The sequence below is a fragment of the Osmerus eperlanus genome, chromosome 4 (genome assembly GCF_963692335.1).
Source record: "Osmerus eperlanus chromosome 4, fOsmEpe2.1, whole genome shotgun sequence".
Classification (NCBI taxonomy): Eukaryota; Metazoa; Chordata; class Actinopteri; order Osmeriformes; family Osmeridae; genus Osmerus; species Osmerus eperlanus.
In genome coordinates this window covers 15792244-15810532 of record NC_085021.1, presented here as the reverse complement: position 1 = coordinate 15810532, position 18289 = coordinate 15792244, and the positions used below count along the sequence as shown (strand labels likewise).

The window sequence follows — 18289 nt, the reverse complement described above, 5'->3', positions numbered from 1 at the left end:
GTTTGAAAAAAAGAACGCATTAGATTTCAAAATATGTTTATTAGACAAGAGGCAACGTTAATATGCATTAAGAATGGTAGCAAAAGGTCTTTGAGAACACCAAATTAAAAGGCATTTATATATAAAAAGGTTCCGATGCACAGTAGTGGCAAATATATACAAGCAAAACACCTCCATTATATCACATGCGGAAACGGTCTGAGAAGTTGGGCGACTGGGGCACGGTCAGAGAAACATCACTCTTCTTTAATTCCACAGGCTTGTAATGCCTAATCGGCTGGGCCTTATGAACCTGATGAAGCAAAAACAATGACATCCACATAAGTGCACGTTATTCACAACACAAACCACATTTAAGGCCCATAATGATATCCAGTCCAAGATTCTCAGTCACCTGTTCTTGGCGCAACGCCACAATCTCCGCCTTCTGCCGCTCCTCCTGCTCCCTATGGTGCTGCTCCTCCACACGTGCCCTCAGCGCCTCCTTCTCACAGATGATGCGGTCAAATTCCTGCCGCTCTTTGGCACGGCGCTCTGTGGAGAGCTGGACACCCTCTGGAACTACGGAACGGTTAATGTCTTCTACAGAGCCCAGCGAAAGCAAGCAGTTGGAGAAGGTGGAATAGGTAGGAATGAATTTAGTGGTGGAGGAAGAAGTCAAAGGTGGGAAGAAATACACAGAACAGTTAGGGGTGCACGACAGGCTGTAGGAAAGCATGTTAACCACACCAAGAAACCCTGAGCCAGCATGTGCACTTGTTGGCTTCTACTGCCATTCAAGTGTCTCCAAATCTCAGGAGGAGAATTTCCTTTAGTATGACATGTTCTTTTTAAGACCTGACGAGACCTTGTCTAACCACTGCCACAGTGCAGACAGCTGGGAAGGGGGAAGCAAAACTCTTGATAATTGCAGTGTCTTACTTACCCAGAACAGTGCGGTTCTCTTTTTTAGGGAGGAACGGCTCTTTGTGAGTCACCGTGTTTGGTCTAGCTTTGAAGGAGGCCGCCTCGATCTGATGCTTCTGCTCCTCTTTCAACTGAGGAAAGAGCACAATGTAAGAGTGAGCAGGTTGTCCTTTCATGTCTGTTGCCAAGGCCCCTGCGGTAACTGTGGATGTCTTACAGCCTGCTCCCAGCGGTCATTCTTCACGGCTCCCCTCTCGTCAATGAGCAGCTTGAAGGGCTCAGGCTTGGTGGGCTCCACCACTTTCTTCTCTGGTAGGACCACTTCATGGAAGTCTGGCAGTGGTTGGGCTTTGAACTTGGGCACCTGGAAAAGATGCAGAATGCGATTTCTCTTCCTATAATCCCGTTTTGAAGGACATTATGAAACCAGTGGTAAAACCCTGTGAGCTCAAACGCCAGAAACCCTCAAACCTACCTCTTCATGCCGTAGCTCTTCCAGTCTCTTTTCCTTCATCACTCTCCTCTCGCGCTCCCGTTCTTCAAAAGAGAAGGGGCATACATCCACTTGGCTCTTCTCTTGGAGTTTGGGAAGGAAGGGCAAGCCAAAGTGGGGTGCAGCATGGGCTTTCATAGGGGCTGGCACATTCACCTGGAACCAATAACATGCCAACTCAGGGAACTCCAATCCGAATGAGAGCACTCAGTCCCATATGAAATATATTAATTTGACAATTGTTAGCCAGCCTACCTCCTCCACCTTCCTTTCTATGCGCACCCTGTTCTTCAGGGCAAATGCTGGGGACTCTGGGATAGTGGGGTGGAGCACCTTCTTCTCTGGAACTCCCTGTCAACAAGTTGGTAAATTGTAAATCTAATAGGTTTGAGCCAGACTCAGGAGTGAGGAGTAGTGTACTTGCACCTTGAAACAAACAATAGTCTAGGAGCAGCACTCACCACAACCTCCTCAAGGATCCTGGTGGGCAGTGGGCGAGAGTGGAAGGAGTAGTGCTCCTCGGGTTCCTCCGGTTTCTTGCTGGCATGCCTCTCCTGGAGCCTCTTGTCCATCTGCAGATGGAATCCCTCTGGCTTGGTGGGCTCCTTCACTGCAGGCTTCTTGGGGTTCAGGGCTCCCTCCAGTATCTTCCTGTTCAGCTCCAATGCCTTGAACTTAAACCTGAGACAAAGCGCAAATTAGCTCTTAACAGTGATCCAAGACACAAGTCAACAGGAGTATGTTAAGAGGGAGCTTGACTCACTGTTGGAGTTTCTGCAACTCCTCATCCTCCAGCTCAGCACTGCTCTTGGTGAATGTAGGGCGGCTCCTCGTCCTAGTCATTAGCTGGGGGGTGTGAGGCTGGGTGATCCTCCGGTGCTCACTCTTCACAAGGGCTGGGCCTGCCATGGGTTTAGGGGGGCAGTGGAAACTCCAACATTACAAATACGCATCTTGAACAGCTCTAAAAACACTTTTAAATAGAAACATATTAGGTAGAAAATGTAAACATGCATACCTCTCTCCTGACTCATGCGGCTGCGCAGGTGGTAGCGAGCTGGGGTACGCTTCTGGAACTGTTCTATCTGCTCAGCTACGGACACATAGGGGGCAGGGTCCTCCCCCTTACGCTTGCTGCCCGTCGACAGGTTGAAAGGCTTTGGAACAGTGGCACCTCTTGGTCCCTTTGCCTTACAAGACAAAAGTTACATTATGGAAGTCTGAAATGTACAAGCAATATCTTTAGTGGTCGCGTACATTTAACGGACGCTTTTATCCAAACCAGTATACACAGTCAAATGTCCTTACAGGGGAGGAGGGGTGTTTGCGGAGCTGAGCATTGAAATCAATCTGCTTTTGGGAGTTGTCTGTTGATGAACTGCTGGGTTTAACTCGTCCATCGGTGCTGAAGCTGAACTCCTTGGGCACTGTAGTGGACAGCACCATCTTCCTTGGTGGCTGACCTGAAAAAGAAAAAAGGTGAGGAACATTAAAAACGTATTGTGAATCATGCATGATGGTCTTAATTCATTTCAGAGTTCGAGGGGTTCTCAGTCTGATATTCAGTGAGTTGACTTTCAGTAGTGCTGGAAGGGATTCTTACTGCCTGCCATGGCAGCTCTGTAGCTAGCCTCGTTCCTCTTTCTCTGCTCAGCCACCTCTTTCTGAAGACTTTTAATGCGCTCCATCTCCTGCTGCTCAGAGCTCTTTTGCCTGGAAAAGATGGATAGGTGTTCATGTTTAGGCATCGCTAGAGCACACCAAGTTGCCCAACTAGATAGGATGCAGGCCAAACCAAAGTTAACTCAATTTCTTTGCCTTTACACTCCATAGGGTGGGGGGGGGCGACAAAATGCATTGTTCCTCAGAGCTGCCTAACATCCTGCAAGTTCTTATTCAAACCCGTTTGACAAACAAGATTCAGCTTGTCAATCAGCTTAGACTCAAGTGCTAGTTTAAATAAAACTGACTGCCAATATGATATGCAGATCTCTGAAAATTCAGCTCAACTGTCTAAACTTGCCCCCCAAAAATGGTGTTCAGCCATGACATCTCTGGTGTTTTTGACCTGGAACGTTTGGCCATGGACCTCAGACTTAAGTGGAACATGGCATTAGCATCGTTTGAACATACAAGCCGTGCAATCAGAATGACTCACTGTGATTGTGAAGCTGTTGCAGCCTGAGCCTTGGTTTTGGTTCGAGCCTCAAAGCGAACACTGGCACGGGCAGCACTCCTGTGTTTGGTAGCTATAGAACTGCTGCTCCTAAGGAACAAAACCAGCAAACATTTGATTCAGTAAACCCCAACATTCAGATAAATGGTTTGGACCCCTTTGTTATACTTTCCCCCCCCATACGTGCATGCATTGTGAGCAGAGCAATACATTTGACACCCAAGTGAACTTTTGACACTTAGGATTTACCTTCGTTGGGGTTGATATGATGTTACAGTATTGACATTTCTGTAAACATTGATACCATAATGAACATCTGACTGCCATAATGAACATCTGACTGCCTTAACCAATCATTTCTGCCACAAATGCATATGGACCTGTGGCAACAGATAAGGACCAACCTTCGTTTCTTTGCAGCTGGTGAAACTGGAACAGTGGGTTCATTAATGGCTGCCTGATTGCGCTTTGAAACCCTTTTAGAAAAGAAAGCTGCTTGTCAACACAGCAAGTACGTATAATGCTTGGTAGCTAAAAGATTCTATTAACACAATTTAAACTGTCAGATTAAGCATTGAAATGCAGTTATTTGCAACATAATACCACTGCATTGAGTTAGTTAAAGAGGTCATTAATCTGCAATCCTAGGTTATGGAGCCCAAACCGAAAACATACCTGCGAGGCAGGACAACAGGTGTTTTCCTTTTTGGCTGGGCAGTCTTCTGAACTGGCCTTGTAGGTCCCCAAGACGTGACAATGTTGGATATGCTTGCAACAGATGTGCTTTGGGCATCTGCAAATTGGCAATTTCATACAAGACTCAGCATAAGCAAGCCATTCTGGGGTGACTGATAAGATAACATGCAAACAAGAAATGCTCCGATGCCTGATGGTCCAAACAGATGAAAGGTGAACTAGTTCACAAATATAATTACACCAAGTAGTATTTGGAAGTCTCACCAGAGCATGCACCCTCTTTCACTCTGGGAGAAATCACTGCTAGGGGAAGGCTTGCCTTGTCATTTCCACAGAAAGGAATATTATGCCTTGGTGGTGTGGCAAGGTTCAATCTGAACCCGTCTTCTGCTGAACCTTGTTGTTCTGGAAATGCATCCTCACATTTATTATGAACGCAAGAAATCAGTTTCAGCTACCAGTATACAGGCCATTGATATCGCCAACGTTTCAGTACAAAGCAAAACTCAAAACATAGCGTTAACTCACCAAACCAATGGTCTACTTCGTCCTCGTGGTCCGGTGCTTCAAAATCGACGACATCAGACGGGGCATCGTATTCATAAAGATTAGCAGACTCACTTTGCGCCATATCTGGAAAAAACAAAAAACACTAAACAATTTGTTTAACTATTGTACTTTTTACTCATTAAAGATCCGTATATTTGTCTCCACCCTCCTGCCACAGTAAATTCCGTGTTTGTGTAACATACATGGCGAATGAACCGAATTCTGATGTACATCCATCTCAGCGCTTTATCTGGGATGGACAGGGCTAACAAACAAAAAGCTACTTTAAACGCGTTGTAATAGAAGCTGTCGAAAATCAACATTTGACGACAATGTTTAGCAACTAGTGCTAGCCAACAATCTCCAAAAACGTTTTACAATGAGCTGACTACGGTACTAGTACTAGTCTAGCTTGCTAACTACAGTAGCTAGTATACACACAGCCAGACTAGACAGTGCTAGCTAGCTACTGTACCATAGTTATTTCCCGACGTTTGGGCTCACAAACTCCTATTTGGCCACTTAACGAATACAGTTTATCTAAATTACGGCACAAATACAAACGATTGCTCAACATACCTTTACAATGTTTTCAGTCGGGCCCGGTCAAGAACAGACAAAAGTGTGCACAACCGTCAATACAACTGAAATGAAGGAGGAGATTTGAATTACGTTTGAATTCACTCCCTTTTAAACAAACCAATGACCAATCTGGTTAAGATTTCCCGGTAATTCATTGGCTCACTAAAACCCTTCATGATAAACAGGGAAGTCGTCATCTAAAAACATCAGCAGGCATTTGGGACTGAACTTTTTTATTTTGTTTTAATCTTTAAGTAGCCAACACGTTTTAAATTAATTGGATTAGACATTGTGTAATGCATAATTTGGGATTGTACAAATTATGTTTGATAGATTTTTGTAAGATTATTAACCAGAACTTTCTTTTGGGTTTCTCAATGTTGTTTACGTATTTGTTCTTTAGTTTCTATTGCATTAACTAAGAAAAAAAATAGTATTATTGCTTCTTGTCAAATTTGACTATCATCAAAAGCTCTTTTTGGGGGTTGAAAAAAGAGATCAAGCAATACATCCAAAGTATTCCACCTTAAAAAATCTCCTTAAAGTGTTTTTAGTGTTTTGCACCTCCCTTCCACAGTAAATTCCGTGTTTGTATAATATACATGGCGAATAAACCGAATTCTGATTCCGATTAAAACAATAAACCTGTAGAATTTTGGTATGTAATACATTATATTTGTGTTTAATTAGGTGCGTCTTGCTTATATTTGTATGTGCTACTTTTATTAAGTATGTACATCTGTATTTTCTATTTTTGTAGACCTTGCCAATAAAAAAAAATACATTACCAGTCATTATTAAAAGTTGCTTTGATCACAGACAAATTGTTGAGTTTCAACAGTCGATTACAGCATTTTGAATGACAAACTGTTAATACCATGGTGTTTATTCAACATTCAGTGAAAATAATTTAACAAAATTTCACATTAAGATATTCAACATGATAAAATAAAATACTAAAGGCAATCATTGTTTATTTTATAATTATCAACATAAAGACTACACCAATTAAAAACAAAAAAGATGTCTCAACAGTCATGCAGGGTTGCTTTTGATCTCAAACAAAAAAGACAATTTGGCTGATATGAAAAGGCTTTAAGAGAAGAAGTTGTCTTCAGATGGGTCCTACATTTTCTGGATCATAACTTGGAATTTACCTGTGGATAAATTAAACAGTGAAACAATATAATTCTTACCTCACACATTATGCATGTTTACAAGCTATTATTATTTGCACTTCTAGTTAGATGCTAAATGCTTTTCATTGGCTCGTACTGAGCACAATGACAATACAGTTGAATCTAATCAAATAACTGTTATATCATGTTTGCACAACATTGAGACAAATTATGTTGAGCATTTTATTATTAGAATCAATGCAGCAGATTGGGATTCAACTTTGTCATATTGTGCTTGACTGTGGTGGTCTAAATATTCAAACTCTTACAGGCAGGCATGACAGAAACCTCAGCTGTGACAATACTCTTCACCCCAAGGTTGGAAAGCCCTCCTCGCACCAGGCCACACGTAAAAGCCAAATACTGTAAAGATACATCCAATTATAGTTAGCACACACACCAAACCAATAAGATAGGAATTACTAAAACAAATTATTCTTCTTCACTGGAATACTTTTTTTACATTGTAAATTCGACACTTTCCTCACCTTTGGTGCATGCTCTAAATGCTGTTTACCAGCTGAGAGCTGTGTGAGTAACCGGAACTTGTTATCCTGCAGAACATAAATACCCTGCAAAAGAAGACACATTCATCAGCACTATTCCTTTGTGTGTGATTATGCCTCAATTACTCTAGTGGAAATGTGGATTTTAAATAGATGTTGACTAAACAGGTTATTAAGTGTTTATCATAAGTCTTACTTGGTGATTTGTTCTGAGGTTGTCTATTTGCTTTTTGAAGACGCTGGTCCAAAAGTCCTTGCAGATGAATTTCATGACATCCAGTTCATCTTTAAACCTAGCTGTGTCTTTGGTGAACCTTAATTTAAAAAAGATCCACTGTTTTCACACTCAGTTTTTCATTTCCTTTCATCAATATAACACAAAGACAGTCATAAGAGTGGAACATTAGGGGAAAAGGGTTGTTTATTTATGTTTACAACATCATAAACATCACTGTCAGTAGCCTACACAATAAAAGCTTAAAATATGATCAGTACCATCGACCTATCAGGAAGAATATAAAACCAACCTTTCTATCAGTCCTTGGCCCACCCTGAAGCCCATATTCTCCAGTTTGGTAATGCACCTTCCATTTTCCTAGTTACAGGGTTGTCAAAAATGTCACACATAAAAACCACGACTGAAATGCACATCTTATATTCTCAAAATTCTCAAGCATTTCTATATAGGCTAATTAGAACAGCATGCATATAGCTTACCATTTCTTCATTTTCATCAGATTTGTAAATGTACTGAATTACTTCGTTGTGTAGGAACTGAAAAAGGGCTTCGTCTGCCATGTTTTAACAGATAGATTAATGCAAGAACACCCCAAGTCAACAAAACAGTCTAATCGTTTTAGGAAGTAGGCTAATATCGTATGCTTCCTCAATAGCAACTTGAAAGCTATTTGCGCATAACAACGAACACAACATTTGAAAACAATGTAAGAAACCCGCTTGCATGAACATGTCACTGGTCACCATTTACGAAGAACATTTTCAATTATTTCTACCATTTAATTTCAGATCGGATACTATCAGAGAATGTCTCCTTAAACAGGCTCTGCTGATACTATACAAACGGGGTCTTAAATTCCTTCAAAAAGTAGCCCAAACTCTGCCTGACAAAAAAAAAAGAATCACGAAATTGTGTTCCCTCACTAGCGACTGATTAATTCGTGCCACGTTTAAAATATCATTCAGTTAAGGGATTGTATAAATATATACGTATAATCGCCGTCACAAATGTTTTAATACATTTTAGTAGTGTCAGTAATGTGGACATAGGGTCCGTTCTACGCCATTGCCTCGTTCTTCGTGCGAAGTCTTGAGCTTTCTTTTCAGAAATAATTTTCGGCACCAGGGGGCTCACGCGATTAGCTTGTCAGAAAGATGAGAACAGCAACTTATTGCCTCATGTTGGGCCATTTTAGGCCTTTATTTACATAAAAACGCAGGCTAATTTAGTATACATTAGGCAAATCCATTACTAGTGGGTACTATACAATTAATTACTGTGTGTATTTGAGAAAGACAGCCATGCATGTTATTCTTTGTGCAGCTTCGTTTTATTGATCCAAAAACCCAACTATCACACGATGTCTCATAAAACAGAACTGTCATGACAGCAGCATGTCTTGGCACATTATCATTACAAAAAAGAATCACTCATATCTAATACACACAGATTTGTCTTTTCAATATGTATGACGCTTTTAGCCCTCAGAGCATTTAAAGGAGCCCTAATGAATGTACTGACATGTTTGTAAATATTACACTAACTGTTAGGCTGGAATATATTTACAGTTACTTCGTTTTTTTATGTTATTTAGAGTATGCAATTATGTTCAATTGTAAAGGAAAAGCCACTAATCATATAGTGAAGACACACACGCACGCTCACATACTAAATCAAGTCAATATGCCTTTCTTAGTGTCCAGTAAAGTATTGTAACATCCCTTGGATAACAAACAAAAAAATACTGGCAAATTCTCTATTTCATTTGATAAGAGAGTGGGTTATGGGCACATAAAGATGGTCACCCAATATAACATCCAATAACATAAACCATAACATACACAAAATACATCTCTTATACGTATATACTGATATATATCTCTTATCTCTTATATACTGATACCATATTGAGATTGTTCCCCTGGCTTATTATCTTAAAACAATGATTTGTCAATAGTTTGACTTTTGGATATTAACACCTTTCCTGTTATTACATTGAGAAATCATACTTTAAAGAGACCAACACTTTCAAGTACTTTCAAGTATAAACTGTGAGTAAATAATAAAATACATATTTACATATGCCTCTTTTGTCTTAAAAGCATTCAATCACTCCTAGTGTAATATCTATCACACCATAAGTAGTTGGGGTCCATCAGTGCAGCCGAACAGTGTAGTTTGTAAAGATGTAAAAGATGTGGTGTATGTATGTGTGGTGAAGTTACTATATGTATAAGTTGGGGTATTCAAAGCTCAGAATCTGCCCCCCCAAGCGTATTGAGCTCCTCAGGTGCAGAATACTTGTCCGCCCCCTGTCCTGCACTCTGGCGAAAGCCAGCTGAGATCTCGTCGAAGGTCCGTCCTTTAGTCTCAGGCACTTTGAAGAAGGTGAAGACGAAGAAGCCGAGTAACAGCACAGTGAAGATGATAAAGACATAAGGGCCGCACAGTTGCTGAAGAGAAATTTGTAGAAGTGAGTCAAGAGATCCTGTGACTAATGTATTATGATTATCATGTGACAAAAGACCAGGAATTGACAAGGTGACTCCTTACCTCAACATACTGAAAGCACATGCCCACAAGGAAGTTTGAAGACCAGTTAGAAAAGCCTGCTACAGCGAATGCTGAGGGCCGAGGACCTTGGCTGAAGAGTTCAGCCACAATGAACCAAGGGATGGGGCCAGGGCCAATCTCAAAAAAGGCCACAAAACTGAATATGGCCACAATACTGACATATGACATCCACTTCAACTGGTCCTGATGAAGAAAGGGGAAACAAAAATGTGTTATGTATTACTATACCGCATGGCCCATTGTATTTTCTTCAGGACACTCGTAAAAGTGAGGAATGAGATTATCTACATACCAACAATGCCATGGCGATGGTCATCAAGACTGCTGATCCGGCCATTCCCAGCAACCCAATGAGGTGGAGGGATCTTCTACCAGCACGCTCCACCACAAACAGCTATGAACAAATATGAAAGATAGAGAATTATAAGAGAAGTATAAGAATTGTTATTATAGGGGGTTACATGAGCATTTGATTTAATCATACAGTCTGTACTGACTACTAGCTTGGGGAGTTATGCTGGAAAACAGATTTTGTAACTTACAGACACCACAGTGAAGGCCGTGTTGACAATCCCAGCCCCGATGGTGGCATAGACTGGCTGAGACACCCCAGCCTTCTCAAAAATCCTGGTGGAGTAGTAGAAAATCTGTGGCATCACACAATATGGAGAGATTTACTGTTATCAGTATTTGTGTATGCATGCTCATCATGTACAAAATTGATGTGTGTGTTTCAGTGGATGCAAGATGTAGTATCTGTGTAGAAGGGCGTTAATGTTGTTAAGGTGAGCAGGACTCACAGCGTTGATGCCAGACAACTGCTGGGAGAGCTGCAACATGATTGCAATGAAGATGGGCTGGCGGTATAGGGGAGAGCGGAACAGCTCAGCGATGGTCACCTTCTTCTCCCTCATCATTTGTCTACTCTCCTCTTTCATCTCATGCATGTCGGCGCTCACCTCATCTGTGCCTCGCAGTTTTTTCAAAACTGTGAAATGTATCAAAAGGCTCAATACAACTTGCTCCAATCTTAGTCTTCAATTAAATAGTTTAGTAAAAGTAATAGTTTAGTAAAAGACAAGTGTTGTCTTACCACTCTTGGCCTTGTTTTCCTCATTGCGGTTGATGAGGAGGAAGCGGGGACTCTCTGGGCAGAAGGGCAGCAGGGAGCACTGCACTACGGCCGGGATGCAGGTGAAACCCAGCAAGAAGGGCCACAGCGAACTGTTCCCCATGATCGACTCAATTCCAAAGACCTGACCAGGTGGCAGCAATGCCATCAGGCATTACAATCCATTATACTCTATATTCACTCTAGAACTGTACTTCAGGAGTACAAAGAATACCCAATGGTCTGTTCAGGTATGGTACTGGTTACTACACTTGATTGGATCCATCAACTAACACGTTTGTTAACTTACTTGTGCCATGAGGATGCCAATGACGATGCCCAGCTGATGTAGGGTGCCGAGAGCCCCACGGAGGGAGGTGGGCGAGATCTCCCCTACATACATGGGCACAAAACCAGTAGATAGTCCTGAGTACAGGCCCACAATGAAGCGGCCAGTGATCAGCATCTCCCAGGAAGCTGCCATCTTAGAGAAACCCATGAAGGCAGCTGCGATGAAGGCCAACACGTTGGCTAGGAACATGGAGTTTTTCCTGTAAAGCAGGAAATGGACATATATGTAATCTTTCTCACTCTTCTTTTTATCAAACTAGTCTATCAGGTTTGACCAAACACTAGTATTGTACCTTCCTAGTCGATTGACAAACAGGCCTACAGAGAATGAGCCAAACATTCCTCCCACAGAGAAGATGGCTACGGAGACGGACCACATTGTGGTCAGGGAGGTTTGGGGGATGTGTTCCGAATATCTGCTGTGCCATGTCTCATTGTAGAAGTTCTCAATGATCTGAAACACAATTCAACATGTAGGGTATCAATTGAAACTGGATGATTTAAACAAACTTTCCAGATAAGCATGGAATCTATGTCAAACAGCTACTTTCAAACATCTAAAACCCCCTTGAAAAAGTCAACAGATTTTTTTTTTGCACATAATCATTGTATGTTAACAAATAAATGTTCGCCAGGCTGCAGTTGATAGGAGTCAAGCAGAGGGTGCAGTGTCCTCTAAAGGGTGTGCCCTGAGACTGTGGCTATCTATACCATGCTGATACACACATTTTCCTAGCCCCCCCCCCCCCCCCCCCCCCCAGTGGGGACAATCAAGCTTGGTCTTATTCACCCACTTCCGTCAATGCATGGTTGAAGCCAAAAGGTAAGCTCCACTTGTTATGTATTTGGATAATGACATTGTGTGCAATAATAGTAATGACGTGTGCTGTCTAGTTTTCACCACATTTTTTAATAATCCATGTCAATAATAGTTATTTTACTTTTCCGTGTAACGCACTGGTCCACCTCATAATATCATAAAGCTTTCATTATGTTGTCAGTGTTCCAGCTAACTCATAACTCGTGTTATGACATAGTATTTAGTGCCTTGTTTTTGTCCGGTCCAATCCAATACTCACCTTCTGAGGAGCGTTGATGACCCCTGTGTTATAGCCAAACTGCAGGGAGCCAATTACAGCTGTTCCAACAGCCATCAATAGCTGGCTTGTCACTTGCTGTAACATGCAAAAAAATAAGAAATTTTCAAATAAGTTCAAGTTTTAAGTTTGTTTGAGTGAGAGAGGCAGGGAAAACATTTGATTAAATACAGATATTGAGGCTTAGCTAGCCTTCTAAATATTAATTATAACTTAAGTCTGGTTTCTGTTCAAGCTTTACACTATGAGCTATTTTAAATACAGTGCTATTTTTTTTGTTTAGTGTCTAAGAGGTAAAATAAACTTTTAATAAATAAAGTCCACTGGCCACCACTGATGTGTATTGTTCTCATAAGGCATATCACAACTTGACTATGTGCACAAGATGTCAACACAGACCACACACTTGAGACTTGCCTTAAGCCATTCCCACACACTAAGCCTTTATGTAACGAGTACACCTAAACATAACCCTTTGTACATCTATTACTAAGTAACCTCTTGAAGCAGATCTACAGCTGGCAAAACTTTGCGAGATTTGCTTACATAGTGATGATAACATAATGATGCACACTATCCCACTTGACTTCACAGAAGGTTATATTCAACAGGTGCTTTTCAAGAGAACACACAATTATGTATCAAATTAACAAAGCAAAAAGTTGAATTGCATACCATAAAATAATTGTAATTGCTAAGTAGAATAAATACATTGTAAATTATCTCAAAACCTCTTTTATTTTGGAACCACCCCAAGGTAATTGGTAAGACACCATAGAAGTCTATATTCCATTGGTTCAGGCATGTTACGTCAATGGTCTGTGAATAGTGTTTAATCTCTGGCTCCTGTCTTTTGATGACAGGGCTCTACAGCAAGTAGAAGGTTATTTCCAGTGAAGCAATTAGAAATCAGCCAACACACAGCTTTCTAAGGATAATCTGCCGTGTGTATTGTCGTTCTAATGATACCTACTGCTATAGAGAGCGATTCTATCTATTTAATTATCCCTTTATGTCCTACAAGATTTCATACTAGCATAACCAAGACTAATTCCATATCACTGCCCAGCGTGATGGTTTGCTCAGTAAAAACAGAAGGTGGTGATGATGCAGGGCATTGGTTTGTTCAGTATAAGCAGGTGGGGATGTGTGCGGGAAATGTGTACTGTATGTGTGTGTGTTTGGGTGTGAGTGAGTGAGTGAAAGTGAGTCATCGTATGGCCTGTCGTTATTACTGTATTAAATATATATGTAAGCATATTCATTTGTATCTGTCTTTAAGGGGAAGCTATGCATGACTGTGTGCAAATGTAACAAAAATCTCATCAGAAAACCTGATAAATAATAGATAAAGGCATGGTCCATCCAAAGATACATGCACTGCTGCAAACTTGCATGTGAACACAACACAAGACTGTAGCCTTAGCATGTCACATGTCATAACATGACAGGTAAAGTGTGAGTATTGGACCTATCTACTTTTCCTCCATTGATGCTAGTATCTATATACCTGTATTTGTATACAAATACAAGGATGCATGCACAACCGCACGTCTACACACAGAGGCGGGTCACATGGGGGATGTGACATTTGAGATGGAGACACATTGTGTTACCAACCACTGGGTTTCAGGTAAAAAAAAAAAAAAAACACACCTGGCTCTTAACACTACTGTTCACAGGTAACTGCATGGTCATCATTCAGTGTTATGTATTCAACAACTTGGCATTAGGTTTATGATTTAACAACAGGTCACACACAATCAACATAGACAATCAGCATACGTCCATATTGATCTCTTAGCCTACTAGTGGGGGGTGCTGGTGATGTTTTCTGATTGGCATCTAACTCTTTATAACTCGAACCAACTATCATCGGCAGACTATCATCGGCAGATAGTAGGCCTGCGCCTGGTCCGTTAATTGTATGTAGCGGGACTTGTTATCCCATACTTCTCAGCGTGATAAATGGTTGAAATGCGTGAGAAATACAAGGTGATGCGTGAGAGTGTGAGAAATGACTGGAATGCGTGAGAAAGTAGATATCAGACTAGACGTTTTAATTACCAAGACAGATACATGAATAGATATAATATAAATCAATAAAGTTTGATTACAAAACATTTTTTTACCGTTACCTTACTCCCGGATTCCATGGTATAAGTGATCGAAATGTTGAGTCTTTCAGGATATCTTGCACCTTGTACGTGTGGAGATATTGGTGATTTTGAACAGGATACTGAGGTCGATTTTCCTGATACAGGGTTTAAGAGTACACACTACATAAAAGTAGTCCTTTAGATAGCACTTAAAAAAAGAAAAAAATAATTAAAATCCGTATGTCATTCTAAGGCTACCATTATGCATTAATTTCTTCTGGTTCTTGTTGTTTCATTTGTTTATTGTCCCGTAACAGACTTCCATTGACTTGCAGGTAGAAGACCTAAACCGGTTAATATTATTAGATATAGCACTGTGATTGGCTAGCGTTTGCCTTGGGGCAAGGTGTGGGAGGTGTCTAACATGGCTGCAGCTAAAAGACGATAATAGACAGCCATGGATGACGCACTCCATTTCAGGGTAGAATTTACAGGATGTATGTTTACATTTTGGATATTGTTGTACTGAATTACTCCATAATTGTAATCAAGGATTAGAAACAGTTCTTAACACAGTTAACATTTGTCCTGTCCATATAATGAATCATGGAGTATTTGTCTGAATTCAACACCTAGAATAAATTCAGTTTAGTCAACAGACTAGCCCAAATGCTTACCTTGGGATCATTTGTACAGATAAAAACGGTGATTGCATGCTTGAGTAAGGGTCACACTCTGCTGTGATAATAGGCCTAAGGGATTCTCAGCGGTCACCTTAGCATCCATGACCAACTGGTCATGGATTACACACCAACTTACACACACTGTCAGCGTGTATCACATGACAAAACTATCCATGATACACTGCAAATAAGAAGTTCAGAAGATAGTGAGACTAAGCAGTCATATCCACCATGAAGCCACAACAACATGCCACATTGGTCAGAGAAAAGAAACCAGGTTCAGGTTGTATATTTCTTGCGGACTACATGTGCAGTATTTATAACTCTAACTAAAACAGGTATTTTACATAATTTAATGTTGCATTATATTCTAGCTTCCCACACTTGAGATTTACGGGCTAGCCAGCAGAAAGGGGACTCAGAAAGACTTTCCCAGCCATGTCCCCAGATTTCTCAGCCACAAAACAGAGTTGAATAGGAATGAGAGACTTTTTTTCAATACTATTTTGTGTCAAACAGCCAGACTAGAGATAGGAGACTAAAAGAGCCCAGCGTGGATATTAGCAATGCAACATCTTTATGGTATCACCTCCCACTGAACAGGATACAACTCCAAAATGCTGAGCTTTTTCAGTGAGCTAGTTTTCAATGAGTTGCTTGCAAGCCAAACAAAACACAAACATCGTTTTCAACTCGGGACAAGGCTTTTGGCAGCATATAACAGCTCTTATGCCCAATGAAAGAGTTTATCTGTTCCTCTGAGATAGAATAGCAAAGAAGGGCAAATCAGTGTTTCTTTCTGCACTGGTGGAATTTACAGAGACAAGGTCTGCTCTGTCTCATTGCCAGCAGGACAACATGTGTTGTGATCCCACCACTTGATATTTAGTATTTGAACTTACAAGCAGCCTTACAAGTGATGTGTCATAGCTTGTTCACAATAATAAATGTCACTGTCTATTTGTGTGTCCATTTCTGATATTTGACTCACCTGTTGTGGCTAAGGATTCATTGTTTTCTGTCATACATGCTCAAGTGAGAGAGCACTAATCTGGCCAGAAGTGTTCTGGCTCTTAATGTAATCCCCCAGAGTACAGCTGCTATTTTTAAGGAAGCATTTTGCAATTAGTAAAATCCACAATGGCTTGGATGCCAAAACATTTGAAATGATGATTTTGCTCAATTTGTCCCAACAGTCTGGGGCCTGACTTAATTCTACACAGCAATACACTAGGAGGACACTGGTGAAACAAATACTGTATGTGTAATCTTCTCCGTTTCGATTGAGTCTTTTCAGATCCTATGCCCTTCTATCCACCTTCTACCTATTTATTTTTTATCTATAAAACACTTGTATGTCCTATTGTTGTGTAGTCTGTGTTCATATATTCTGGCCTCTGGCCAGCCTGACCTCCCTTGAGAGAGGATGAGCTTGGTTAAGGACATGACACCTAATCCAGGTAGTCATGTGACTCAAACTACTGACCAGCAATGTCCTACCTCTATTGTGAGTCACCCTCACATGACAGAAACCCGATCCCCCCTCACCTGCTCTGACACCTGAAGCCTGCCCTGCTCCCCAAAGTAGCATCCAAACTCAGCTCGGAGCAACCCCATAGTCGGTTTTCCTCAACATATTAGATCTAATAATGTCTGTAGTTTGAACCTTTGCATAAAACATTTCGTACATTTTCACAACAAAGGGACACCATGCGGTCTCCCTCTAATCTCTCTTTTGGTAAAGTCATTAACATACCTTTAGTTTGAAAACAGTCAATAGGTGAGTTGATTTTAAACTGGATTATTTATAAATTTAGAGTTGATACGGCCATCAGCATATGACCAATGTACCCTGAAATTGTACACATTTCCTTTCTCACCACTCGCATCCTACCCATCAGTGCTGCCATTTTGAGATTGAGAACGATATTCTCCGATGATTCGTGACACCCCCATGAAAGGGGGATGTTAGAAAAGAGCTTTTAGCTCAGTTGAAAGGATGACATTACTGTCCAATACAAGTATGTTCATGCCACAGAGGTGTGTCCACTGGCAATGAGCCTTATTTCCCCCCCCCCCCCTAAGGTTTTAGATGTAAAAATCCCTACAATGGGCCAGGTCCCAGTTAAAAACATAGAAAACTTTCGATTTAAGCTTTAGGTTTCCAGGTAGATGCCACCCTTTTGTTTGGTCTTGAGATAGTTTATGGTTTCATCAAGGTTTTGAAAGTAATCGATGATGTCTGCATTGATGATACCAATGATAAAGTGTGAATATACAGACATTTTTAAGAGTTTGATAACCTTCATCATACAGGCCTGTTTTTTGAACCAACATAAAAGTTTATGTAAATAACATGTAAATAATAGATCAAATTGCAATTGCCAATTAAAAGTTTTCATATATTTTCCTGGTTTATTCTAGAACTGTAAACATCAGCTAACTTTTGGGAAGATGTAAAATGGTTTCTTACTGCCATCTAGTGGAGGAGTAAGAAATAGGACAAGCGTGACATGCACTTGGTGTCCAATTCAGATATCAGAGACGGATCACATGTTTAAAACTGTGCCATCATTGATGCCGCTTCAACCCCTTTAGGTGATTATTCATCACATCTGAATGCTAAAAATAAGACTACATTAATCTCTCAACAACATCAAGCATCATTTGTAGTGAACTAAAAGATTGTCCAAAAACATCAAAAAGTGAGGATATAATATGGGTCTAACTGTGAAACACATGTTCCCCATGACCAGGCAGTCTTCCATATTCACTACAGTCATGCTCTTAGAATCACAGGAATATCTCCATACTTTCATCCATTGACCTCCACTCCATTTTAGTTTTGAATATTTGACACGTATAATAAATGTTTAATTTGGTCCTGACCCAGGTCTTGACCCAGACTAGGGAGACCAACCTATGGGACAGAGCTTCTGAAAAGAGACTGCCACCACCTTATGTGTCAGTATTAGTACTAAGTCTGAGTCATTGTAAGAGTGAGATGGGACTCTACACCAGTAGCCTCCCACACCTACAATTAGTTCCAT

The 18289-nt window shown here is 40.8% G+C and overlaps 3 protein-coding genes across 6 annotated transcripts; all 3 read right to left on the bottom strand.

Annotated features, from left to right (window-relative positions):
• Window positions 1-56: 56 nt before the first annotated feature.
• Window positions 57-5525, bottom strand: tpx2 (TPX2 microtubule nucleation factor). 3 transcript variants are annotated; one of them, XM_062459524.1, is made up of 18 exons: window positions 5400-5525; window positions 4800-4904; window positions 4536-4676; window positions 4251-4368; window positions 3980-4051; window positions 3825-3863; window positions 3558-3665; window positions 3003-3112; window positions 2708-2862; window positions 2418-2589; window positions 2163-2301; window positions 1861-2080; window positions 1655-1750; window positions 1382-1555; window positions 1124-1270; window positions 926-1037; window positions 395-582; window positions 57-292 (listed from the first exon to the last, which is right to left on the bottom strand). In XM_062459524.1, the coding sequence occupies exons 2-18, from the start codon at window positions 4900-4902 to the stop codon at window positions 182-184; spliced, it is 2205 nt and encodes a 734-aa protein (XP_062315508.1). In that variant the 5' UTR covers window positions 4903-4904; window positions 5400-5525; the 3' UTR covers window positions 57-181. The 3 variants fall into 3 exon arrangements, with proteins under 3 accessions (XP_062315508.1, XP_062315509.1, XP_062315510.1); XM_062459525.1 differs by having other exon boundaries at window positions 395-561; XM_062459526.1 differs by lacking the exon at window positions 3825-3863.
• A 747-nt stretch (window positions 5526-6272) lies between these two features.
• trappc6b (trafficking protein particle complex subunit 6B) lies at window positions 6273-8137 on the bottom strand. The gene is made up of 6 exons (XM_062459657.1): window positions 7804-8137; window positions 7614-7681; window positions 7283-7400; window positions 7069-7152; window positions 6850-6943; window positions 6273-6559 (listed from the first exon to the last, which is right to left on the bottom strand). The coding sequence occupies exons 1-6, from the start codon at window positions 7882-7884 to the stop codon at window positions 6528-6530; spliced, it is 477 nt and encodes a 158-aa protein (XP_062315641.1). The 5' UTR covers window positions 7885-8137; the 3' UTR covers window positions 6273-6527.
• Window positions 8138-9214: 1077 nt separating this feature from the next.
• On the bottom strand, window positions 9215-14913 carry LOC134019059 (solute carrier family 2, facilitated glucose transporter member 1-like). 2 transcript variants are annotated; one of them, XM_062459564.1, is made up of 10 exons: window positions 14590-14913; window positions 12440-12535; window positions 11654-11814; window positions 11320-11560; window positions 10992-11154; window positions 10699-10886; window positions 10441-10545; window positions 10191-10292; window positions 9878-10081; window positions 9215-9777 (listed from the first exon to the last, which is right to left on the bottom strand). In XM_062459564.1, exons 1-10 carry the CDS (start codon window positions 14611-14613, stop codon window positions 9571-9573), a joined length of 1491 nt encoding a protein of 496 aa, XP_062315548.1. In that variant the 5' UTR covers window positions 14614-14913; the 3' UTR covers window positions 9215-9570. The 2 variants fall into 2 exon arrangements, with proteins under 2 accessions (XP_062315548.1, XP_062315549.1); XM_062459565.1 differs by having other exon boundaries at window positions 14596-14913.
• Window positions 14914-18289: the final 3376 nt, after the last annotated feature.

Excerpts from the sequence above, each read along its gene's own strand:
- tpx2 (XM_062459524.1), bottom strand. The coding sequence starts at position 4,902 with ATGGCGCAAAGTGAGTCTGCTAATCTTTATGAATACGATGCCCCGTCT. Across the intron at positions 2,590-2,707 it reads GCAAACACCCCTCCTCCCCT|GCAAAGGGACCAAGAGGTGC; the intron begins GTAAGGACATTT and ends TTGTCTTGTAAG. Across the intron at positions 1,271-1,381 it reads AAGAGCTACGGCATGAAGAG|GTGCCCAAGTTCAAAGCCCA; the intron begins GTAGGTTTGAGG and ends CATCTTTTCCAG.
- trappc6b (XM_062459657.1), bottom strand. The coding sequence starts at position 7,884 with ATGGCAGACGAAGCCCTTTTTCAGTTCCTACACAACGAAGTAATTCAG. Across the intron at positions 7,401-7,613 it reads GGCCAAGGACTGATAGAAAG|GTTCACCAAAGACACAGCTA; the intron begins GTTGGTTTTATA and ends TTTTAAATTAAG. Across the intron at positions 7,153-7,282 it reads ACCTCAGAACAAATCACCAA|GGTATTTATGTTCTGCAGGA; the intron begins GTAAGACTTATG and ends CTTCTTTTGCAG.
- LOC134019059 (XM_062459564.1), bottom strand. The coding sequence starts at position 14,613 with ATGGAATCCGGGAGTAAGGTAACG. Across the intron at positions 12,536-14,589 it reads AATCCGGGAGTAAGGTAACG|CAAGTGACAAGCCAGCTATT; the intron begins GTAAAAAAATGT and ends TGCATGTTACAG. Across the intron at positions 10,546-10,698 it reads AGTTGTCTGGCATCAACGCT|ATTTTCTACTACTCCACCAG; the intron begins GTGAGTCCTGCT and ends GTGATGCCACAG.